This window comes from Mustela erminea, chromosome 7 (genome assembly GCF_009829155.1).
Source record: "Mustela erminea isolate mMusErm1 chromosome 7, mMusErm1.Pri, whole genome shotgun sequence".
Taxonomy (NCBI): domain Eukaryota; kingdom Metazoa; phylum Chordata; class Mammalia; order Carnivora; family Mustelidae; genus Mustela; species Mustela erminea.
In genome coordinates, this window is record NC_045620.1 from 70,504,401 (window position 1) to 70,528,762 (window position 24,362).

Consider the following 24,362-nt stretch of genomic DNA (forward strand, 5'->3'; position numbering starts at 1 on the left):
GCAGAAACAGTAAAATAGTGATGATTCATTAATGGGTTATTTAATTTGCTAATAATGCTTTAAAAATGAGGTTAAAAAATAACCAGTGCCTACTAATGAGTATTATTGACCCCAAGGTTTAGTGATAACAAAAGAACTATGATTTCTTTAAGAAGATTATTGTTCCATGTGTTATTATTTTATAGCACTCATAAGATTTGTATATATATATATGTGTCTGTACTGGTCAGCAGAAGTAGGAGACTGTGACATGGACCAATATACACAACTATGATGAATCGTGTAAGTCCTCATATTTAGCTCTGAAGAGTATACCTTGATATGTTGAAGTATATATCTAATGATTTCTCCTGATTTCTGTCTTCCAGGAAGTATAAAGTACGGTTCACAGAGCTGGCTAACAAGAGTTCCCAAGTATAATTTTCACTTTACCACTAACTAGCACAGTGGTTCTGATTAATTCCACTAGTCTCTCTAAGGTTCCATTTTATTGTCTGAAAAATGAAGGAGCTGGAATAGAAGATATTTGAAGTTCCTTCTCTCCTTCAAATGCTTTGGTCACAAATGAGGTAGATTTTTTTCAATTATATCATAGATAGCAAAAATTCTGTTAAAGTTAAATAAAAACACCAAGGTCATCAAACCTACCAACACTTAGTACCAACTGGGAATCTTTAAATGATGGAATAGCTCAAAGAGATAGTCAATAATTATAGATGACTTAAACTAAAATTCAATCATTCAATCTAAACTAACTATAGAATTTGAAGGGACATCATCACTATGACTTTCCTGAGCTCTACAATGTTTTACTAATTTTTGAAGATGAACATAAAGTCCAGATTTAGAGAGAATACCCATAAGATCTTTGAGCCAAACTGAATGATCAAAAATATTTACACCATCTTTATAGAGTCTTTCCTTGGGCTATTCCTCTCTTTCAAATTTTCCTATTCCTAAATGATCTTCTTTGTTGTATTATCACAGACCACCATTTTATCCTTTTTAAAAACGCTGTATCAATTAACCTCTTCACTAGTAATTTTGAAGTTGACCCATTTTGACATTAGTCAGTTTTTCTGAATACTTCTTGTCTCCCCAAAAGACTAAACTCTAAGCAAGCAAGAACCGCTCTCTGACTTCTCTATGCCTATCATAGGCTTCCATTTCATTGTTACTTGGTGCAGTCTGATGACACACTAAAGCAACAGAATGTTGAAAAATTGCTGGTGAGAGAGACAGACAGAGAGACAGAGAGACAAACAGACAGACCAAAAAGTAAAAATGAGTCTCCTATTCAACTGAAGACCAGATCTTCTCTTGTATTCTTTGTTAATTTCCTGTTTTCTATCACTGTATTTTAGGGCTTCATCTTTTGCTATCCGAACTGTTTAATAACTTTCTAAATATGTTCTGTCTTTACCTTTTCCTCCTAGTCTTATTAAAATAGATGTGTGCTGGAGTGCCTGGGTGGCTCAGCTGGTTAAGCCTCTGCCTCCAGCTCAGGTCATGATCCCAGGGTCCTGGGATCGAGCCCCCTATTGGGCTCCCTGCTCAGCAGGGAGACCACTTCTCCCTCTCTGCTTGTGTTTGCCCTCTTTCTCTCTGTGAAATGAATAAATAAAATATTTTTTAAAATACTTTTAAAAAAATTACATGCCATTCTCTAAGTAAAAATCTAGCCTTTCAAGACCCTATCAAGTTTTCTAATTTTTTCATAATATTACCACTTACTCCAAAATGGATTCTTCTTCCTTGGAACCCATTTTCCATTTTTATCTTTCCCTGCAGTATTTCTTAATCAGAAATTAACAAATAATATATGATAACTCTTGTATTTTCTTACATAGTATTTTTTTCAATCTCCAACATTTTTTATGTGCCTCTGTAACCAGACAATAAGCCTAGGATGTCCCTTTAATGTAGTACATATCCTCTAAACACTTGTTGATTTGATGTGTTAATTTGTCAGGAATAAAATGAATATTTGGCCTTGTGTAAAGGATATTTTTTGGTACACTGGTTGACAAATGACAAATGACAAACTGTGATTTACCTGGAGCAATCTTTAGGCAAGTAAAATGATGTTAAGTTCTGTGGCTTAACATTATGAGAAAAGAAAATGTATTTTTGTTGAGAGAGAAATTTTTCTACATAACTACAATTAGAAACAAATCAGAGATTAACGATGCATTATATTCTAGAGCTTTAACTAATAAGCACCAATAAATGGGTTTCTCAACTTTAAATGGCTTGCAAAATATTATTCCTGTTCATTGCTCCATGTACGAGAAATAATGGAAACTGGGTCTGTTATTCAGAAAATTCAGTATTTATTCTAAAATATGAATTGTTGAGTTAAAGAAATATTTCGTATATTGAAAAGAACATAAAATCTACCTCTACTAATTAGTTTCCTATGAGAGCCGTCTAGACAATTACTGGTAATACCACTGGTCAGTGTTTGAGGTGCTTTTCATTAAAGGTATAGCGTTGCTACCAGATAAATTGCTTCATATAAAAGCACTTACCACAAAGCCCTATAATGGAAGGTTAAGTGCTATGCTTAATTACTAATTTCAATCCTTATTACCTATATTTTGCAGTGCAGGCACTTTAAAAGGAACCAAATACAGTCTGTTGGTTCCTGCTTTTCTGATTATAGGACTTGGTGGTAAAAGCATTAGCCCAGCTGTTCTTCTAATGAAGAGTAACAACAACAACAAAAAAGTTTTAAAATAAAAATAGTCATGCCACAAACCAATATAAAAGAGATATACTAGACATTTATATTGACTCATACATAAAATCACTTTGTTCTAAAAACTTTAATCTAGATGACATGTACTTTTATATTTGTATTCTGCCTTCATCGCTTCGTTACAGATAAAGCTCCAAAAGAAAAAGGTATTTGAAATTTTCATGGTTTATTTCCTACCTCAACATCATGCTGAAATGCACACAGAACAGATGATTAATGAAGTGCTTGATAACAACAATGGTGACTCCCCTGAATTCTTTCCCTATTGGTCATTAACTTTTTATATGTATACATTAATAATCCCCACAGGTGCCCTAATATTCTTGAGGACAGATTCTGTGCTTTACTCTTGCTTGTATCCTTCATAATAAGCGCAACTTTACTCACTCTTGATTAATGTTATCTAAAATACTTTTTTACAGAAAGAGTACATAGAATCTTTCACTATATATACAAGAGGTTGCATCTAAAATAACTACTTCTTAAGGTTTACTCCTTAATTATCATGATATTGCCAGCTTCTGATTTTTAAATGTATTTTATATTGGTTCCTATACTGAGCATCTGTTGGTAAATGAGACACTATATGTGTTAAACAAATGTTAGTCTAGAAAAATATACAAAATATTTATTGACTTAACTAATTTACTGCACCAATCCCAGCAAATAGTATTCAAATTGGACATTGGCTTACTGCAAGAAAAGATCATATCTTTTTTGAACTATACATCATACATAGTATCTAGTATGTGCACAATTAAAGGTTTGCCAATCAGATACAATATATCAAAGAGGTATAGAAATTCTTTAAAACATAAAATATTTACCCAAATACACTAATGCATTCGAAAACTAGATTCTGATTATCTATACTTGGGAAATGCATACTATATTTCTCTTTAAGAGACACATTATGGGTATTAATAAAGTCCAAGAATACATATTTTGAACTTAGTTTAACATAGAGTTTCCCAAACTAATTTGAGGGTGGGACTTCCTCTCTTCCCACCTAGGTCACCACTAGCATTCTCTAGAGCAGACTTCTTACAGATAGCAGTATGGAAACTGTGATAAGAATATAAGTTACTAAAATGAAATAATTTTAACAATTTAACTGTGAAACAATTCTGGTCTTCCAGAGGTAACTCCCATACTATAATAGCAACAGGATTTGTCAGGTTTTTGTTCAGTTCTACTATTCACAGACACAACACCTGGAGAGACAGGGCCTAGACCGTATCCTACTTCACATCTTTCATGGTGTCCAGTGCAATAACTTTCTCTCAGGAAACAGCTATTGATTAATCTGTTTTTTAGGAAATTCACCAATTTACTTTTCCGTAATTTCAATGGGGCTATAGTTTTTATGAAAGATACCTTTGTATCAGGATTTCAATAAATTCAATAAAGTATTAGGAGGGGCTATGTGACATTCCATGCATATTTAAATTACTTTCCTTCCAAATCTTGCATTCCTTCATCTTCTTACAGATGGTAAAAGAAGGTGTACTTTCTCATAATTGTACAGTAAAATCGGGATAATTCCCAGGACATCAATTCAGCAAATATTTATTGACTGTCTACTATTTGCCAGTATTATAATGAGCACTGGACATATTATTAATGTGCTTGCTTCTGAATTTTGTAGAGCTGGGTTTTTTTTATTATTCTTAATTCAGCAAATATTTGCAAAGCTCCAGGTTTACAGAACAGGTCTAAAAGGAGGTTTGAAGATGCAGATATTTTTAAATCAGAAAGGTCCAGAAGGGCATCACAGACATTTCATTAGACATTTCCAAGAAAAATTAATCTTTATTTAATAAAGTTAGTTATTTCTTCATATTATTTCTGCCAAGAAACTTAAACTTGTAACAGATGCTTGTGCACATTTTGGTAACCATTTTTACTGTACAAATGAAAATTTCTTCCTATAGTCTGTCTTTATACTGTGCTATAAATCTGTTGTATAAATCAGTTTTAAATGCAAAAGGGGCAGAGAGAAATGAGGTTGATGTTTTTAGTAACCTCTTTTGTACTAAAACATAAAGAGGATAATAAATGAAGTAAAATAACCACTATACTTTTAATTTGTATTTTACTTAAAAATAACATTTTTTTTTTTAATTGAGACTATATGCAACTCCAGGTAACGTTGGCCTAAGTTTCTCATCTACTGCTTTTGTTTCAATAATGTAGACCTGATAAAGCTGATTAACAATAAAAAAGGTAATTTTTATTTTATCAATAATAGCTTGACATTCATGTTATAGACTTGAAATGAGTAATGCTAGTGTCACAGAATCCTTGTGAAACTTCCATATGGTTATATGACAGTGAAAACAAGTTTCAGTTAGTTACATGTTTTTATAACTGGTGATTTATAGTACTATATATTGTTCCTTTACTATTTCTCTGTTTGTTCCATGGCCCTCCTGCAGCTTTCACCTGTTTCAGCTCTGTACCACCAGCAAAGGAACCACCTGGTCCTATTTTCTTTCAGAGAAAAGTGTGTAATATTCCTTCCCTGACTTTTAAATTTTAACTTTGTTACTTTTGACAAAGCCTTTCCTTTGTTCAAATGCAAAGATCCAGTAAAAAAGAGCTTTGACATGTCGTGCCTTTTATGTGTGCATTTTTCTGGTTTTCACTGATGTCCTGAATTTTGCAAACGATACCGTGTGCCTTCAAGTTTTCCTATAAAATGTCATTTGTACACTGTATCAAGAACAGTTTAGGACAGCATTACATTCACATGATTTTAAAGTCCAATAAATACTTGATGGTTTCTCAGAAAACCCACAATTTGGTGAAACGGACGCAAAATACTGCTTTGTTTTCCAGTTTGCTTTTCACAAAATGTTCTCCCAGTTCCCATTCACTGGCTTACCTGCAGGGTAACGCTCGATCACTGGCCAGCTGTCCACCTGTAACGTGGCATTGCCACCACTCCTCGTAAAACGGACTACATGGTATTTCCCATCGTTAATGATTGCATTGGACTCCTCAATGGCGATGTCATCTGTCCCAACATTAAATTTAACTCCAATTTTTCCTTGGTGCTGGAAGGGAGGAAGGGACAAAAAGAGTTGTATGAAGTTATACTGATTAGTCAGCATGTAATAAGAATTAACTACAGGAAAAAAATAAGAATTTCCACTCTTGCCAACTTTTGTTCAACATAGTATTGGAACTCCTAGCCGCAGAAAGTAGGCAAGAAAAAGGAGCAAAAGTCATCCAAATTACAAGGAAGAAGTAAAACTGTCACTATTTGCAGATGATAAAACATTATAAATAGCAACCCCCAAAATGTCCATTAAAAATCTGTTAGAATAAACGAGTTTGGTAAAATTGCAGGATACAAAATCAGTAGACAAAAAATGCCTTGTTTTTCTTTACACTAATAGCAAACTATCAGAAGGGGAAATAAAGAAAACAATTCCTTTTACAATTATATCAAAGAGAATAAGATGCATGGGTATAAATTTGATCAAGGAGATGAAAGACCTATATACTGAAAACTTTAAGACATTAATGACATGAACTGATGAAGACACAAATAAATGGAAAGAAATTTCATGTTTGTGGAAGAGAAGAAATAATATTGTTACGATGTCTATACCACCCAAAGAATTATGTAGATGTAATGCAAACCCTGTTAATTCTAGTGGTATTTTTCAAAGAAATAGAGCAAAGAATCATAAAATTTACATGGAACCACAAAAGATCCTGAATAGCCAAGCCAGTTCTGAGGAAGTAAAACAAAGCTGGAGACATCATGCACCCTGATTTCAAACTATATTACATAGCTACAGTAATTAAAACACTATAGCATTGGCATTAAAAAACAGATACACAGATCAATGAAACTGAATAGAGAGCCCAGAAATAAGCCACCCATATATGACCAATTAATTTACAACGAAGGAGCCAAGAATATATAATGGGGAAAGAACAGTCTCTTCAACACACAGCACTGGGAAAACTGGACAGCCATATGTAAAAGGATGAAACTGGACCACTGTCTTACACCATACCCAAAAATTAACTTAAAATGTCCTAAAGACTTGAACATAAGACCTGAAATCATAAAAATCCTAGAAGACAACATAGACAGTATGCTCCATGATACAGGTCTTGGTGATGGTTTTTTTAATCTCACAGGAAAAGCAAAAATAAATAAGGAGGACCACAGAAAACTAAAAAAACAAAAACAAAACAAAACAAAAAAAAAACAACCTTCTGCATACCAAAGGAAACCACCAACAAAATGAAAAGGCAGTTTACTGGATGGGAGAAAATAACTGCAAATCATGTATCTGATAAAGGTTGACATTAAAAATATATAAAGAATTCATGCAATCCAATAGCAACAAAACATTCCAATTTAAAAGTGAGCAAAAATCTGAAATGACATACTTCTAAAGACATACAGATGGCCAACCAATACATAAAAAGATGCTCATCATAATCATTAGGGAAATGCAAATTAAATCCATACTGACATATCACTTCACACCTGTTTGAATGGTTATTATCAAAAGGCAAGAAATAACAAGTGTTGGTGAAGATATGAAGAAAAGAAAATGCTTTGCACTGCTGATGTGAATGTAAGTTGGTACAACTACAATGAAAAACACTATGGAGGTTCTTCAAAAAATTAGAAATAGAACTATTTTCCAGGTATATTTCCAAAGGTATGTATCCAAAGGAAACAAAAACACTAATTTGGAAAAATATATGTACCCCATGTTCACTGTGGCAATATTTACAATTGCCAAGACATGGAAATAATCTAAGGATCTATAGATGGATGAAAGAATAAAGACATCATGGTATATATAATGGAATATTATTCAGTCATTAAAAATGACACCTTGCCATTTACAATAATATAGATAGACCTCAAGGACATTTTGCTAAGTGACATAACAGAGAATGACTAATACTGTTTGATCTCTCTTATACGTGGGATCTAAAACAAGCAAACAAACAAACAACACACCAAGTCTGTAGACACAGAATAGACTGGTGACTACAAGAGGCAGGGGATGAAGGCTGGCAGAGATGGCTGAACTGTTAATTTTTTCCAGCTTAGTTCAAATAAATTAAATAAAAAGTAAAAGCAGAGATTCAGAGATAAATATGTGTGGTGTGTGTGTGTGTGTGTGTGTGTGTGTGTGTGTGTATAAAAATCATGTGTGTGTGTGAGAGAGAGAGAAGCTACTTGCTTCAAGACAGTCACAGTTCCGTTAAGTTAATCTTGGTTTTTTTTTTTTTTTGGTAACTATATATTATTTAGGTCCTCTAAGAGGCATTTTTTCTTGTCATGTAGTTACCCCCCACCCATCCTCCTAATCTCTGTTCGAGGAAACCACAGATTTAAACAAAAAATTATATACAGTGTATTGTTTGAGAATATGATTCAGACAACAACTGCTTTTCTTGAAAAATTCTTTTTTCAAAATGAAAATCTTGCTTCACTAGAAGCAAGATTCTTGACATTTGGGTCAATCTGGAGCATCTATTTCATGGATGATTGATATGCCAACAGAAACACTTTCAAGAGAACTCCCAGAGGTTGCCACAGAAAAGGTGCCCAGCTGCTTGTGTGGAAGGACATCCTGTCATGTCTTTAACACACCTCCTTCACTCCACTCTTTCCATCTCCCAGTTCAAAAGGCTTGAAATTCTCTCCTTTAATAACTGATAAAATTGTAGTAATAAGTCTGTTTAGAGCCAAATGATAACTACTCATAATAGAGAAAAAGCAGTCTCAGGGGTATGGGGCACACAGACAAGCATTTAGCAAGTACAATTTCTTAATTTTTATTCACAAAAAGAGTCATCAAATGCTGAGAGCCTGAAACTTACTCAATTTCTTTTTAGAGATGATGAAACTATGACACAGGGCAGTACAACGACTTGTTCAAAGACAGGTAACTTAATAGACAGGTAGTAGAACCAGAATTCAGTCCCTCATTTTTGGTTTATATCTAAGCCATGCAGTTATCTAAAATTAAACCTCCTCTCTGAATTATGCAAAGCAGCATTAAAATCATTCTAAGTGCAGTTTGTTACTGTTAACTTTAGAATTCCATACTATAAGGCAGTGAAGAGAAGCATGTGCTTATGTCCTCTGCCTCCGAGAAGCATTCTTAACAGCAGGGCTGTCAGCTCAAACATGTGCTCAGCTGATTTGTAAAGCATGTGGATTTGCCCTTAATCAGTAGCACAGAACACCCACACTGCAAAACCCCCTCCGAGTAGATAACCTCAAACTGTCTTCAGCTTACCTTTCATTAAGCCTCAGTTGAGAGAAACAACATGGGGGAAGATGGATCTAAAGGACATAAAAATCTTTGTATTCATGTAGAAATTTACAATCAGAATATCAGAAAACCGGAAGATTTGGACCACATCCTCTTAACCTCTCCCTGGATTCTCATCATTGAACTAGGCAGTAAGAGGATGGGATCCACCTACACTCAGAGTTATTTTAAGAAAATCTTGTACAAAACCGCATCATATAAATGGAAGGATCTGAAGATGTTTTTTGGGACATCGCTCATTGTACCCTTCATATTGACAGGCAAAATGTTCCCGTTTTTCTTTTTCTGCTTCTTACTATCTATATAGGATCTCTTTCTTATATTTAGTGAGTATGGACTTTGTGTGTTTGGATTTGTTTTAGGCTTGCTGGGCAATATGACTTAAGATCACATTTCCTTTCTGACTTTGGTTCTTAGGAAATGCAAAATCAAAGAGTAGGGCAATTTTAAAAGCTACATAGACTTCAGGTGTACTGTTTTCCCTTGGACTTATTTTTAATGTCTACCATATTTCTCATAATCCCTACTTTAAAATCTATACCATTGTAAGGCATTTTGGTTTTCCGTAGAATGATTCCAGGGATAAACAAACAGCAAGATTCTCACAAAAACTAAAATGTGGAGACATTTTTTAGACATTTTTTCCACACAGGTCTTTTGTGCAAGCAATCATTATTTCCCGATTTTCGCAGAATTCCAATTTATTCATTTTCAGTAAATTGTTTAAGATGGTATATATTTTTAACACATGTGTGAAATAACTCCACAGGGGGAAAATTAGGAAGCATATTTAAGAGATCTGTTGTTATCTTTATTTAACAAACACCTTATAGTGTTCCGAAGACTTTACAAATATTAACACTGGTATTTCTCATAACAGTACCTCATGAGAGAGGTACTGTTTTATCTCCATTTGACAGATGAGGAAAGTAAAGCACCGAGTGATTAGGTAACTTGGCTAAGGTCACACAGCTAGAAAGAGAAAAATTGTGATTCAGGCCCAAGCAGTCTCACACTAGAGTTTGTGCTCCTAAAGATTACACTAGGTTGAATTTGAGGCATATTGGGTCATCCTATAGCATATCTGGTTAATCTAGCTGTTCTTCGCTACCTGTTTTGTCTTTCCTGCTAGAGTTGGAGCACCACGGAGCCTCATACTGTGCTTTTCAGATTGCACACATGTACCAATCAATATGTGTTTTAAATAATTTTGTAGAAGACAATAGCAACTGATTTTAGATGTTATAGGATGTTAAAATGGATTTTTTTTTCTTAACTTCAGCTGCAATCTTGAGATGATAGTAAGTCACAAAACAGATTGCTACTTCTACTCAACAAAATGACGTACAAGACTTGCAAAGGAGAACACTGACAACTGTTTTGGGGACCCTGATTTAATTACCTATTTTCAGATCATTAAAGAAGTGAGAAAGGCCAAGAAGAGTTGGATGACTGGAAGAGGATTTTTGGAGACAACTAGGTTGTGATGCGATTTGCATGTACTTCTGAGGTAGGAAGTTACTTTTCCCTTGTCTCAGGTGCAAAGGAAAGTGATTTCAAGGAAACATCTCAGAAAGTTTGATACTTGTCTCCTGGAACGTGGTGGCAGTGGCAGGGGTACTCAGCAATCCCAGTTGCTCCTTCCTGGGATTGAACTCTAGTCTAAGAAGTAATCAAGGAAGAGAACAATGGCTGGCTGTTGCTCTGATACTAGAGCAAAGACATATTACTGCATCTGTGCATCAGAGTTTATTAGAACAAATGACATGTGAGCACTACCTATGGACCATGGGTTAAAGGGCCAGAACAGAATTGTGTTGTACTGCATCCAGTGGTAGGGCTGGGGTGGTAGGGAAGGCAAGTGGTGAAAACAACTCAACAGAAAGAATCTGAAGTTGCAATGGTGGATGGCCAGGGACTGAGGGAGAAACCCAGCTGAAGGAGGTGCATTTACCTACCTCAGGTAACTATAGGTAAAGAAAGTCCAATGATGTGGTTAAAAACACTAATAATCCCACTAAAATATTCCCCAGAAGTGGCCCCCAGAGTCAGTTTTCAGTATAGACTAAGCCCAGCTAGATGGCTTCTATCATATTAGCCATGGTCAAGGAGAACACATATCTCCTCTTCCTTTTCCTGCTTCATGTCTGGAGGAGTCAGGAAGGAGGAAAAGAAATGAACATCACTGAAACAAGAGGAGAAACGACCTCATCCCTCATTCCGTTTATCCAGCATCTCTGAGGCAGCCCAGGCAGGGACAATAAACTGGCTTTAACTGAAGTTGTACTTATTTTTTTTTTTAAGGTTTTATTTATTTATCAGAGAGAGAGAGGAGGAGAGAGCGAGCACAGGCAGACAGAATGGCAGGCAGAGGCAGAGGGAGAAGCAGGCTCCCCGCCGAGCAAGGAACCCGATGTGGGACTCGATCCCAGGACGCTGGGATCATGACCTGAGCCGAAGGCAGCTGCCCAACCAACTGAGCCACCCAGGTGTCCCTGAAGTTGTACTTATTATTACAAAGGAGTGAACTCAAGTTCCTTTCTATGTGTAAGAGTGAATGGGTGACTTTTTTACTATCTAAGAGTGACAAAAGTAGTGTTGAGACTTTCCCTGGACTTCCTGGGGTCAGGAAGAAATATTCCTCAGGACAGCAGATTTAAATTCCTGTTGCGTTGTAGGAATCAGTCCTTTCAACATAACAACTGCATGAAAATATTAGTTACTCTGGAGGTGTCCACTGTTTCAGGGTTCCTTCTATTATAAGCATGTTTCTTATCACAGACAGACTGAAAGAAATTCTTAAAGTTCCCTAAGTGTTCTGATAGGAAGGCCACAAGAGTCTCTTATTATCAGAGTTCTCATTATTAATGAGATTCAAGTTCTGTGAATAGAAGCAATAAAATCCTAGAGCTACAAAATGTACAAACTCTGAAAAAAAAGTCCCTTTACCTTGTCCCTAACTTTTTCAGCAAAATGAAATGTAAAATGAGAATTTTCTAGAATACGGAAATCCCCAGATTCTGCAGGTATTCATTTCTTGGAACATAAAAACAAAACAAAAGAAAACAAAACAAACTATTAAGGAACAATGAGGGTTTGTGATGCTTGGAGAGTTTCTGACTTTTAATCTATGCCCATCCTTTCCTGGATATGTTGATTTGGTCCTTTGACTTCCAAAACCTTTAACATTTCATGAATTCAAACTCCAGCCAGCTAGAACAGAACTGCAATACCACCAAAGTAGGTTCAGACAACAGACTCCACATGAAATCAGACATAATTTACCCTACCCAGGCTGCATCAAGCCATTGAGTCCATATTTTCCCTGAAAACAATAAATTAAAAAATGCACATAAAAGGGCCCCTGAGTGGCACAGTCAGTTAAGCATTCGACTTTCTTCTCTTGGTTTCAGCTCAGGCCATGATCTCATGGTCATGTTATCGAGTTCTGTGTCGGATGTTGCACCCAGCTCAGTCTGCTTAGGACTCTCTCCTTCTACACCTCCCCAGTTACCTGCTGCCATCTACCCTCCCTGGATCATGTTAATCTGTCTAAAATAATAAATAAATCTTTACAAATGCACATAAGCCACAAAATATTAACATGAAGTGTTTTTAGAGGGCCAGCATTTCTGATTCCATTCAGAAACTGTGAATATGAGACTCGAGGCAAGATGGCGGAGGAGTAGCAGACTGAAATGAAATCAGATCCCAGGAGTTCAGCTAGATGGGTACCGAACACCTACAAACTCAACAGGAGATAGAAAAGAAGCAAAGCAGCAATTCTAGGAGCGGAAATACGACCACTTTCTGAAAGGTAGTAAGTGTGGAGAAGTGAATCCGAAATGATGGGAAGATAGACCATGGCGGGGAGGGGCCGGATCCCAGGAAGCAGTGGAGCAGTGAAGGAAAGGATCCAAACTTTTAGAGTCTGCCCCACTGTGGGACATCACTCCAGAGGCTCAGTTTGGGGGTGGAGCCCTCACGGGGACAGTGTGGTCTCAGGTCCCACAGGTAACAGAAAGATCGCGGATGTCTGAGTGCGGCAGAGCTCCCAGGGATTGGAGCGGGGAAGCCAGCTACAGAGATGGAGGCAAGGAGTGAGCTTTCAGCTCAGGGTTACCTTAAACTGTGATCCAAGGGACAGTCGGACCACTGCTCTTTGAGCAGAGGCCCCACAGGTTGCTGATCCAGGGAGACTCACCTTTCTCCTCCAAGCAGTGCAGCAGGAATCTGCTGGGATTGGAGACTCCAAATGGGGTTGTGCACCAGAGAAAGACATGCTCGGTCACAGGCTGGGTGAGCTCGGAGTGTCCGGAGAACAGGGAGACCGGAGTGATTGACCACTTTTCTCTGGGGCCGCACTGAGGAGTGGGGCCCCAGCTCTCGGCTACTCCAGACCAGAGACTGGAAGGCCACCATTTTCATTCCTGTCCTCCAGAATCTACAGAAAGCGTTCAGGGAACAAAAGCTCCCTAGAGCAAACCCGAGCAGATTACTTAGCCTGGTTCCGGCGAGGGCAGGGCAATTCCGCCTAGGGCAATGACATTTGAGAATCACTGCAACAGGCTCTTCCCCCAGAACATCAGCAAGAACATCCAGCCAAGACCAAGCTCACAGATCAAGGAGAACAGCAGAATTCCAGAGGAGGGGAAAGCAAAGCATGGAATTCTCCCCATGGTCCTTTAGTCTTGCAAAGTTAAATTATATTTGTTTTAATTTTACTTTTTCTTATTCTATTTTTTTTAACTTTTCTACTTTCCTTTTTTAACATTTTTTAACTAGTTTATCTTAATAATACTTTCCTGAAAAAAAAAATCTTTTTAAACCTTCATTATTATAGTCATATTTTATCCTTCATTGTATTTAACCTTATTTTTTGTATACATATTGGGTTATTTTTTTTTTTTCTAAAAAATTTTGGGATACAGTTCCTTCTAATAGATCAAAATATACCCTAAATCTAGCATAGGGCTTTGTTCTAGTCTCCAGCATGAGCACATTCTCTCCACTTTTTCTTTCTTTTTCCAACCAACTTATCTTATCAATTCCTTTTTTAGAATTTTTTTAAAATTTTCATCATATTCCATCCCTTAATCATGTTTACCCTTATTTTTGTATATATATGTTTTTCTTTCATTAAACTTTTGGGAGGTAGATTCTTCTAAAGACCAAAATATACCCCAAATCAAGTGGGTGGCTCTGTCCTATTCACCATATATATATATATATATATATATATATATACACACACACACACACACACATATATATATGTATGTGTATATATGTAAAACTTTTATATAAATATACATATAATTATAATTATGTAATTTTCCCGCTTTTGCCCCCTTTCTTCTCCCCCTGATTTGGGGTCTCTTCTGACTTGGTTAGCATACATTTTTCTGGGGTCTTTGCCACCGTTTCAGTATTCTTATTCTCTTGTTCATATATTCCTATCTGGATAAAATGACAAGGCATAAAAACTCACCACAAACAAAAGAATGAGAGGCAGTAGCAACAGCTAGGGATCTAATCAATAGGACATTGGTAATATGTCAGATCTAGAGTTCAGAATGATTCTCAAGGTGATAGCTGGGCTCCAAAGAGGCATGGAAGATATTAGAGAAACCTGTCTGGAGAAATAAAGTCCCTTTCTGGAGAAATAAAAAACTAAAATCTAATCAAGTTGAAATTTAAAAAGCTATTAATGAGGTACAATAAAAAATGGAGGCTCTTAGTGCTAGGATAAATGAGGTAGAAGAGAGAAATAGTGATATAGAAGACCAAATGATAGAGAATGAAGAAGCTGAGCAAAAGAGAGACAACTACTGGACCATGAGGGGAGAATTTGAGAGAGAAATGATACTGTAAGATGAAACAATATTAAAATAATTGGGGTTCTAGAATAAGAAGAAAGAGAGAGGGGGTAGAAGGTATAGTGGAGCAAATTATAGTAGAGAATTTCCCTAATATGGCAAAGGGAACAAGCATCAAAATCCAGGAGGCATAGAGAACAGCCCTCAAAATCAATAAAAATTAGATCACACCCCGACATCTCATAGTAAAACTTACAAGTCTTAGCGACAAAGAGAAAATCCTGAAAGCAGCCCGGGACAAGAAGCCAATAACATACAATGGTAAAAATATTAGACTAGCAGCAGAATTATCCACAGAGACCTGGCAGGCCAGAAAGAACTGGCATGATATATTCGAAGCATTAAGTGAGAAAAATATGCATCCACGAATACTATATCCAGCTAGGCTATCATTGAAAACAGAAGGAGAGATACAAAGATTCCAGGACAAACCAAAACTAAAAGAATTTGTAAACACCAAAGCAGCCCTATAAGAAATATTGAAAGGGGTCCTCTAAGCAAAGAGAGAGGCTAAAAGTAGTAGACCAGAAAAAAACAGAGATAATATACAGTAACAGTCACCTTACAGGCAATACAATGGCACTAAATTCATATCTTCCAATAGTTACCCTGAATGTAAATGGGCTAAATGCCCCAATCAAGAGATACAGGGTATCAGAATGGATATAAAACGAAAGCCCATCAATATGCTGTCTATAAAAAAACCTCATTTGATTCCCAAAGACACCTCCAGATTTAAAGTAAGGGGGTGGAGAGCCATTTACCATGCTAATGGACATCAAAAGAAAGCTGGGGTGGCAATCTTTACATCAGATCAATTATATTTTAAGCCAAGGACTATAATAAGAGCTGAGGAAGGATACTATATCATACTCAAAGGGTCTTTCCAACAAGGAGATCTAACAGTTTTAAATATCTATGCCCCTAACATGGGAGCAGCCAAGTATATAAACCAATTAATAACAAAATCAAAGAAACACATCGACAATAATACGATAATAAAGAATATGTGGTATGTGTGTGTGTGTGTGTGTGTGTGTGTGTGTGTGTATACACACATACAATGGAATATTATGCAACCATCAAAAAATGAAATCTTGGGGAGTCTGGGTTGCTCGGTGGGTTAAGCCTCTAAGCCTCTGCCTTCAGCTCAGGTCATGAACTCGGGGTCCTCGGTTCGAGCCCTGTATAGGGCTTTCTGCTCAGTGGGGAGCCTCCTTCCCCTTCTCTTTCTGCCTCTCTGCCTACTTGTGATCTCTCTCTGTCAAATAAATAAATAAAATCTTTTTAAAATGTTTTAAAAATGAAATCTTGCCATTTGTAGTGATGTGGATGGAACTAGAAGGTATTATGCTAAGTGAAATAACTAAATCAGAGAAAAACAATTATCCTATGATCTCCCTGATATGAGGGATTTGAGAGGCAGAGTTGGGGGTTTGAGGGGTAGGGAAGGAAAAAAATGAAACAAGGTGCAAGCTGGAGGGAGACAAACCAAAAGAGACTCTTAACCTCACAAAACAAACTGAGGGTTGCCGGGGGGAGGAGGTAGGGAAAGGGTGGTTGGGTTATGGACTTTTGGGAGGGTATGTGATATGGTGAGTGTTGAGAAATGTGTAATTCTGACAATTCACAAACCTGTACCCCTGGGGCAAATAATACATTATATGTTAATAAAATAATAATTTAAAAAATAGAAACTGTAAATATTCTCAAATACACCCCTCCCATATTGACAGAACAGCAAGTCATTTCAATTATATAAATAATAAAGCTTGCTAAACTTTCTTGCCAAAGGATAATTACAAGTTAGAAGAATCCATTTCAAATTCTTATTCTCTGGGATTAAATGTGATTGTGTCTGGCAAATTCTCATGAATATTGTATTAGCAAAACCATCAGTAATTTCACTGGACATGTACTGATATTTCAGCATTGTATCTTGCTTGAAATAGATAACTGGCTTACATACAATTTCAAAAATCTATTATGAGAATATCAGTAACAAGGCATTTATAATTTAATGAAGTCTTTCCATGGATTCATTAAATAAATAGTGACAAAGGTAATTATTGATTTTTTCATGAAAGCTCATTTCTGAATAAGGATTATATTATTAAACCAAGTTAAAAAGAAACATGAAAGGTGACACTGGAAAGGAACTAGAAAGTTCTAACAAGTGGCACCATAGTTTCATGCACCTTTTAGTTCCATCTATAATCACATATTCATTTGAAAAATATTTATTTTTTTTTTATTTTAGATTCTTTTTTTTTATTTATTTATTTCCAGCATAACAGTATTCATTATTTTTGCACCACACCCCGTGCTCCATGCAATCCGTGCCCTCTATAATACCCACCACCTGGTACCCCAACCTCCCACCCCCCGTCCCTTCAAAACCCTCAGATTGTTTTTCAGAGTCCATAGTCTCTCATGGTTCACCTCCCCTTCCAATTTCCCCCAACTCCCTTCTCCACTCTAAGTCCCCATGTCCTCCATGCTATTTGTTATGCTCCACAAATAAGTGAAAAATATTTATTTTAACCAGGAATATGATTTAATGGTATACTTGTTATCTTGGGCATACTGCAAGAAAGAGGTGGCTGTATGTTACAGATGCTGGTCTATTTCAATCTGTATGCATACAAAATAGGTAAAACAGAATACAGAAATGTACAGATTTATCCTATCTGTGGCATACAGATATGTCCACTGATTTTTTTTTTTTCTCCTATTCTGGGGATGTTATGTAGAATTGTATGGCTCAAGGGAAACAACCAAAAATGAAAAACAAAAGCTTCCATTAGTTTTATGTGTTTATCATACTTTTAGAGTATCAAAGTACAAACAAGATGAACAAGGGTGCAAGCCAGAATGGCATGTGGATCAGCAAGGACACTTGCTTCTGGTCTATAAGCTTCTGTTGTGCAACACGATACAGTCCTATACCCCAGGGACTCACTTTGGGTAAAACTTGACAATGCCTTCAAATATACTGAATGCTTGCGTTCATTTCAGAATATGGAACCAACTCCCAGGGTCCAATTTTACATCGTCAACTGAAATGGGGGTCAGGCTGAATGTTGTATTTTGTTCCTCCAGAGACTGATCCTCACCAGGGAACAGAGCTTTTAGGGCCTGAGGGGGACTCTGGGGCCTAAAGTCACTGTTGCCAGAATAACTAACACCATAGAGTGTGTCAGACAGCCACCTGTGCTCTCACCTCGAAACAAACAGATGGGTTTGGAGAATTGCTACTTTAACCCAAATACATTTCCAAATGAAAGACTAAGAGGTCTCCCTACCTGATAGAGACTGTGTTTACCAATCTAGATATATTTTTGCTCTAGTTCTCTCAACCTGGCACTGAGCTGGAACTGCACTACCCCCACCCCCTAAATAAAACACACACATCATCATCATCATTTCAAGAATAAGAAGGTACTGCTACCTAGTCTCCCACTTTCCCCACTGAATAATATTTTTTATTCATTTAGCTGATAAAAAATGGAATATATGACATGCATCTTGCATTGGGCTAGGTGTGCAGACAGTGCAAACATGTAAAGTGCATTCTCTGTCCCACAGGAAGTTTTCAGTCAAATCAAAGAGACAAGTCATGCATGCAAATATTCACACCCAGAAACCAGTTGAGGGAGCAGCAAGGAGGAGCAGGGTGCGCTGTGAGGAACTGCTCTCAAGTGTCCAGGGAGCCTCTGAATGTGTCACAGGAGCAAATCAGCATGCAAACAACTGTAATACAGCTAGTGGATACCAAACACACTCAGGGATACAGGAGATATCTTGTCGCATATCTTCCAGGGGGTTGCCTCTGAATGTGTCTCAGGAGCAAATCAGCATGCAAACAACTGTAATACAGCTAGTGGATACCAAACACACTCAGGGACACAGGAGATATCTTGTCGCATAACTTCCAGGGGGTTGCATCCCAGAGCGCTACGTGCAATCCATTGAGCTCTAGATGATTTATCACTTAAAACTCCCAGCCAACCTGAAGACTGAGTGCTACTTTTTTTCTTGTTTATTCAGAGTTTAAAAACAATGTGTCCCAAAATCATAATGCTAAGAAATATCGGTGCTGGGACCGGATCATGACGGAGGGGCTTTCTGAAAAAGAATGACTTCAAAGGTGTTCTGGGAACTAAGACCTTGAAGCCAAAGCATGCTCAGAGAGCTGAGTCAGGAAGAGGACAGGAGCAGCAAAGTGCATCTTTCTTTTTGGCTAATCACATCTCATAGCACCACACAGCAAGGAATCAGAAGTGGGAGAGATCATCAGTGATGCCCCTTTAGAAAGATCTCAGTTAGGGGTAATACCTTTTAGAAAGCAGTACTTTCATTTTCTTATCAAATCTCTCTTATGGGTAGTATACTTTTTCCAATCCATCCCCATTCTACAGAACTGGAAAGTTCCTTTGATTCCATGAAACTATATCCTGGACAGTGATACTATCTTCTTTGAGGCTTATTCTCATCTCTTGGTCCTGAGAGTATCTAATACTCTGTGACAATCCTCTCTCCGGTACTTCTGTAGGGATTAGTTTTTATGCATCTGTTTTAATGTCTCTACTATATTATAAAAAGCCTGAGGGTAGGAAAAAAAAGACTGACTTACGCCTCACTGTATCCTTCACAGCACTTTGCAGACCACCTGTACATGTGTGATTTTCCAAAACTCTTTCACATACAATTTTCATTTTTTGAGATGTAATATCACATATCATAAAATGTGCCCTTTTAAATTACATGCGTCAGTGATTTTAGTATATCCACAAGGTTGTGCAACCATCACCAGTGTTTAATTTCAGAACATTTTCATCACACCGCCATTTCTTCTTGATGAGATAAGGCACAGAAAGTTCTTAGCACTCTTAATGGCTACTCAGCACCTATGAGCTATATTATTATTATTGCTCCTAGTATTATTATTCTTACATTTGGAAAACAATGTTTTGCTCCCTAGTAGGTTGATGGATATTAACTAAAATAATGTTTGAATTAGATAGCCATTACAGTTCAGTTAGGACACACAGTCTCTCACTGATCTTCACACCTGTGAAACAGCATGCCTATTTTATAAATGGGGAAGCTAAAGCTCAAAAAGGCTGAGACTTGACCAAAGTCAGAGCATCCAGGTGGCTTAAGGGAGATTATTTTAAAATCGAATCATACTTACCTGTGGGCTACAATGTCTTGCCATTGTTTGTACTGAGGCAGAGACTGCTTGATTAGGCAATCTCTATGCCTCCTCCCATTTCAATGATACTGTAACTATGAAAAGCCTACACAAAAGGCCAAGCACATGGTGTGTGAGTGCGCACATACACACAATTTAGAAAATACTAGGTAGTTTATTGAAATACACGAAAGATGCTGAAATCTGAATGTGAGTTTTAGTTTTTTTCAAAATACATAAAATAGATGAATAGTATTTTATTATATGTTTATATTAAGAATTCTCTAATTTAAGAAGGGCAGGGTGAGTATCCCACTAGGTCAATGTCTCAGAGTAACCTGGCATACCTTTGTAAATCACATGTGTTCTTTCCTAAGAAATTATGACTTCTTACTCCAGCAGGGATGGTGGGACTCATCTTTAGGAGCAAGAACTTTTGCCTTGCCAGGTCTGTAGGACGTGATGTGGCTAAGTGAGAAGGGTCAAAGAGTTCTTCTGAGGACAGACAGACAAGGAGATCTGAGTTCAAAGGACAACACCAAGTGTTTTTAATGCCTCCCTTTTCCCATATTATCTGTCTTTAGAGGAAATTAAATCAAGTATCAAAACAATATAGATGATTAAGTGACTGACTCATATATCTTTGGAAAAGGTAGTAGCTTAATGTGGATATTTGGAGATTGTCTCTATTTTGTTCATTTCACCAGTTGAATCAAAACTAGATTATCCTTTATATTTGGAAAGACCTTCTTGAACCCTTATGAAGTTCTCCATAGTGGCCATGGGTTCAGAGATGTCATCAAGCCTTTCTCATTGTACTTACCTGTGGTCTAAAAAGCACAGCTCTACATGATATCATACACAACGAAGAATGAAAAAAAGCTACTGATGCCCTTGGGAATCAAAATCATCTCATTGGGATCATTAATTCTGTATTCCCATCTACTGAAATGGCAACCATCACCAAGTAGAAATATTCATATTTAAATGTGCCCTTATATATAAAGAATGTGTTCTATGATGAAGCATCTCCCCCTAAAGAACAATCTTAAAAGTCCAGAAATCAAACAAAGCAAAAAACAGTCACTGATTGTTGGACTATGCAAGGTTCATAATTTTTCACTGGTAATGTCTCCGGTTTGAATACTTAGCCAATGGCATCTGACATAGCTTCGAGACAAATTCCTCAGAGCTGTACAAGAAAAACTAAGATTCACACTGGCTAAAGTTTAGATTCAAAGTGCAGTGGGCTGATCAGATATAGCTTGTGTTTTTTTTTTTTTTTAAGTTTTTGATTTCTTTTATTACTGTTGTTTTAAAACCCTTGGTTGGGTGTTAAATTAGCTTTGCTCACATTTTACAGTCATTCAGAAAACTGTATGCAATAAACATTGTGTTCCAAATACTGATTAAAACCATAACCTTTGTTTCTCTGCTTTTCTCTGGTTCCTTGTCTTTGGGCCATTACACTGCTTATTATTACCTCTACCAGGAACCAGATAGGGAAAGGATATTCAGCTCTATCAATTCTGCTAGTTGTTGGCATTTCTGTGTAAAAAGGTTTTTTTCTATAAAAAAGGCTTGGGATTATTTGTGGATTTCATTTATTTGTTGTATCCCAGGACCATCATTTTTGTGGAGAGCTGACTATATAATTACAGTCGGCTCTAATGTTGCAAATTTCCATAGCACAGAGTACCACATTTTTCAGACAAATAGACAAAACATTTTTGGATGGTGATTTTAGTCCTCTGTATGATAAATGTTACTTCAGTAACTAGGTTTTAAAGTAAAATAAAATCAGCCTTTGTATTTTTTTAAGTATTAAAAAATATCAAGAGATAAACGCAATTATTTTTAATGCTTCAGTTGATGAATGTTTACGAACTATACATGAAATGAAAAGGTCAGTATGGAAGGTATAACATATTTTAAAGTTGTGTTTGGTGAATCGTGACTTGCAACCAGAAAAATAATAACGAGATAATATTTTCAAGTGTATTTGATGGATTGACTTTTTACTAATGCTGTCTTGGTTTTCACAAGCCTCAAGCAGAGCCCTAATTGAAATGCATTCCAAGAGAAAAGCTGACAGTGCTACCTTTCTCCTTTTCTTTCTTACTGACTTCTAGTCCAGGACTACTTGTCTGACATCTTCGGAAAAAGCAAATGTGTGCATATGGGCAGAGAAAAGCATTCGCCAAAGACTATTTTCTATAGAATCAGCAAGGCTCTATTATTTCCAACGTATCAAGTAACAATTTCTGCAGGCTTCAAAAATGAATCTATGTTTATGTGTGTGGTTTTGGCACAACAAAGATTTCAGAAGAGCATATGGAATCTGTAAGAGTGAAGTTCCTGAGGATTATCATCTTTCTTCAAACACTAATATTACCACAAAAATAAAGTATAAAATAAATAAAATAATGTTGAGAAATGTTTACCAAGTGCCTGTAAGTGAAGTGTACTTCTCAAAACAATGTACAAAACAGTGTACTTCTCAAAAACACTTTGCCTAGGGCTCAAAAATTTTTAAATGTATTTGTTGGTTCTGTTTATTTTTTAATTTTTTTCAAATATTTTATTTATTTTTTGGAGGGGAGAGCGGGAGTGAGAGAGAGAAAACATTGGGGCGGGGAGCAGACGCCATGCTGGGTGGGGAGCTGAGGCAGGACTCCATCCTGAGACCCCAGGATCATGACCTGAGCCCAAGGCAGACATTTAACTGACTCAGCCACCCAGGTGCCCATGTTGGTTTTGTTTAAATACATTCATTTCCCTAAACTACATGACTTTCTAGCATAAATGATACTCAAATCTTAGAAAAATCTTAACACATGAGTTTTGTCCTCAACAATCTTCCATTCATTCATTCAACAAATACAAACAGACTTCTTACTATGCAGACATTCTGCTAAGTTCTGAAGAAACGGTGGTTAATAAAACCACCACTCCAACAAACAAAACCACTACTGCCAACGTGAAGCCTAACACTTGAATCATCTCTTTCTACATTAAAATTTATATTAGCATATAAAGTGTACTAAGTGTCAAAAAGGAAAATAGCAGGGTGTTAAGAGAGGCACTGAGTGGTTAAGGAAAGCCTCTTTGAGGAGCTAAAGATGAGAAGAAATCAATAATGTGAGAATAAGAGTTTGTCAGGCAGAGGAGAGTGTGTGCACAGGCCTCAAGGAACAAAAATATGTGGGTATAAAGACATGCTTTTGTGTACAAATGTAGAAACAAGTATAAATATATGGGTTCTTCACAGAAACAGATATGTCAATTATATGAATATAGGTAGGTATTATCCAAAAAGTTAATCTAGGAGGTAAAAATGGGTTTTGAAATTACATATAAAAAAACAAAAATCTATCATTTGCACAAATAAAGCAATTGGAAAATAGATAGCTAACCATACTTAAAAGATCTTCCAATCTAACAATGGAAAAATATTGATACAAATGTAGAACTGAACAGTATGCATCTTGACATTTGTCTAGTTGTTTGTTCCTAAGTTTCATTTATCAATGTGCTTTATGAAATACAATATATACAGACTTTTTGAATCAACAGGGACTCACCGCATTTTCCAAAAGTCATTTTTTTTCTACAATGTCAAAAATGATTCATCATTCTATGCTTATATTTCAAAGCTAATATAACACATTTAGTTTCTTTGTGCATAGAATGTCTTGTTAACTTATTTCTCTAGAGAGCCCTTTTATCTTAAGATGTAACAAGAGTTCTCTGTGCACTTTTCACCTTACACATACTGTTTGAAACTACTAGATTGGTTTTTTAAGTACCCTCCATAAACTAGTTAAAGAAGGAAGTTTTCAACTTTGACCCTTTTACCTCCCTGTTCACCTAGAAGAGAGAAGGAACAAGGTTCAATATCCATGTCCCTAAAATATACTTCTCCAGGCAATGAACTTCAAACAAGAGGAGGAATTCGCCCAATCCTACTTCCAGAAAATTTTCAAATAAATGAAATAAAAAATGAGTTTTTCCTATTATTTGGCCAAAATCTTTTTTATTATTATTTTTTTAATTTTTTTTAAAGATTTTTATTTATTTATTTGACAGACAGAGATCACAAGTAGGCAGAGAGGCAGGCAGAGAGAGAGGAAGGGAAGCAGGCCCCCTGCTGAGCAGAGAGCCCGATGTGGGACTCGATCCCACACCCCGAGATC

At 36.5% G+C, this 24,362-nt stretch overlaps 1 protein-coding gene across 32 annotated transcripts in view; it reads right to left on the reverse strand.

Annotated features, from left to right (window-relative positions):
* NRXN1 (neurexin 1) overlaps positions 1-24,362 on the reverse strand; it is a 1,166,070-nt gene that overhangs the window by 162,552 nt on the left and 979,156 nt on the right. For 31 of the 32 annotated variants that reach the window (XM_032352097.1, XM_032352096.1, XM_032352106.1 and 28 more), the window contains one exon: positions 5,649-5,820. In XM_032352097.1, coding sequence (XP_032207988.1) covers positions 5,649-5,820 — 172 coding nt within the window. Of the gene's footprint in view, positions 1-5,648; positions 5,821-15,341; positions 15,348-24,362 lie in introns of those variants that run through there. The other variant, XM_032352104.1, reaches the window with a different exon arrangement.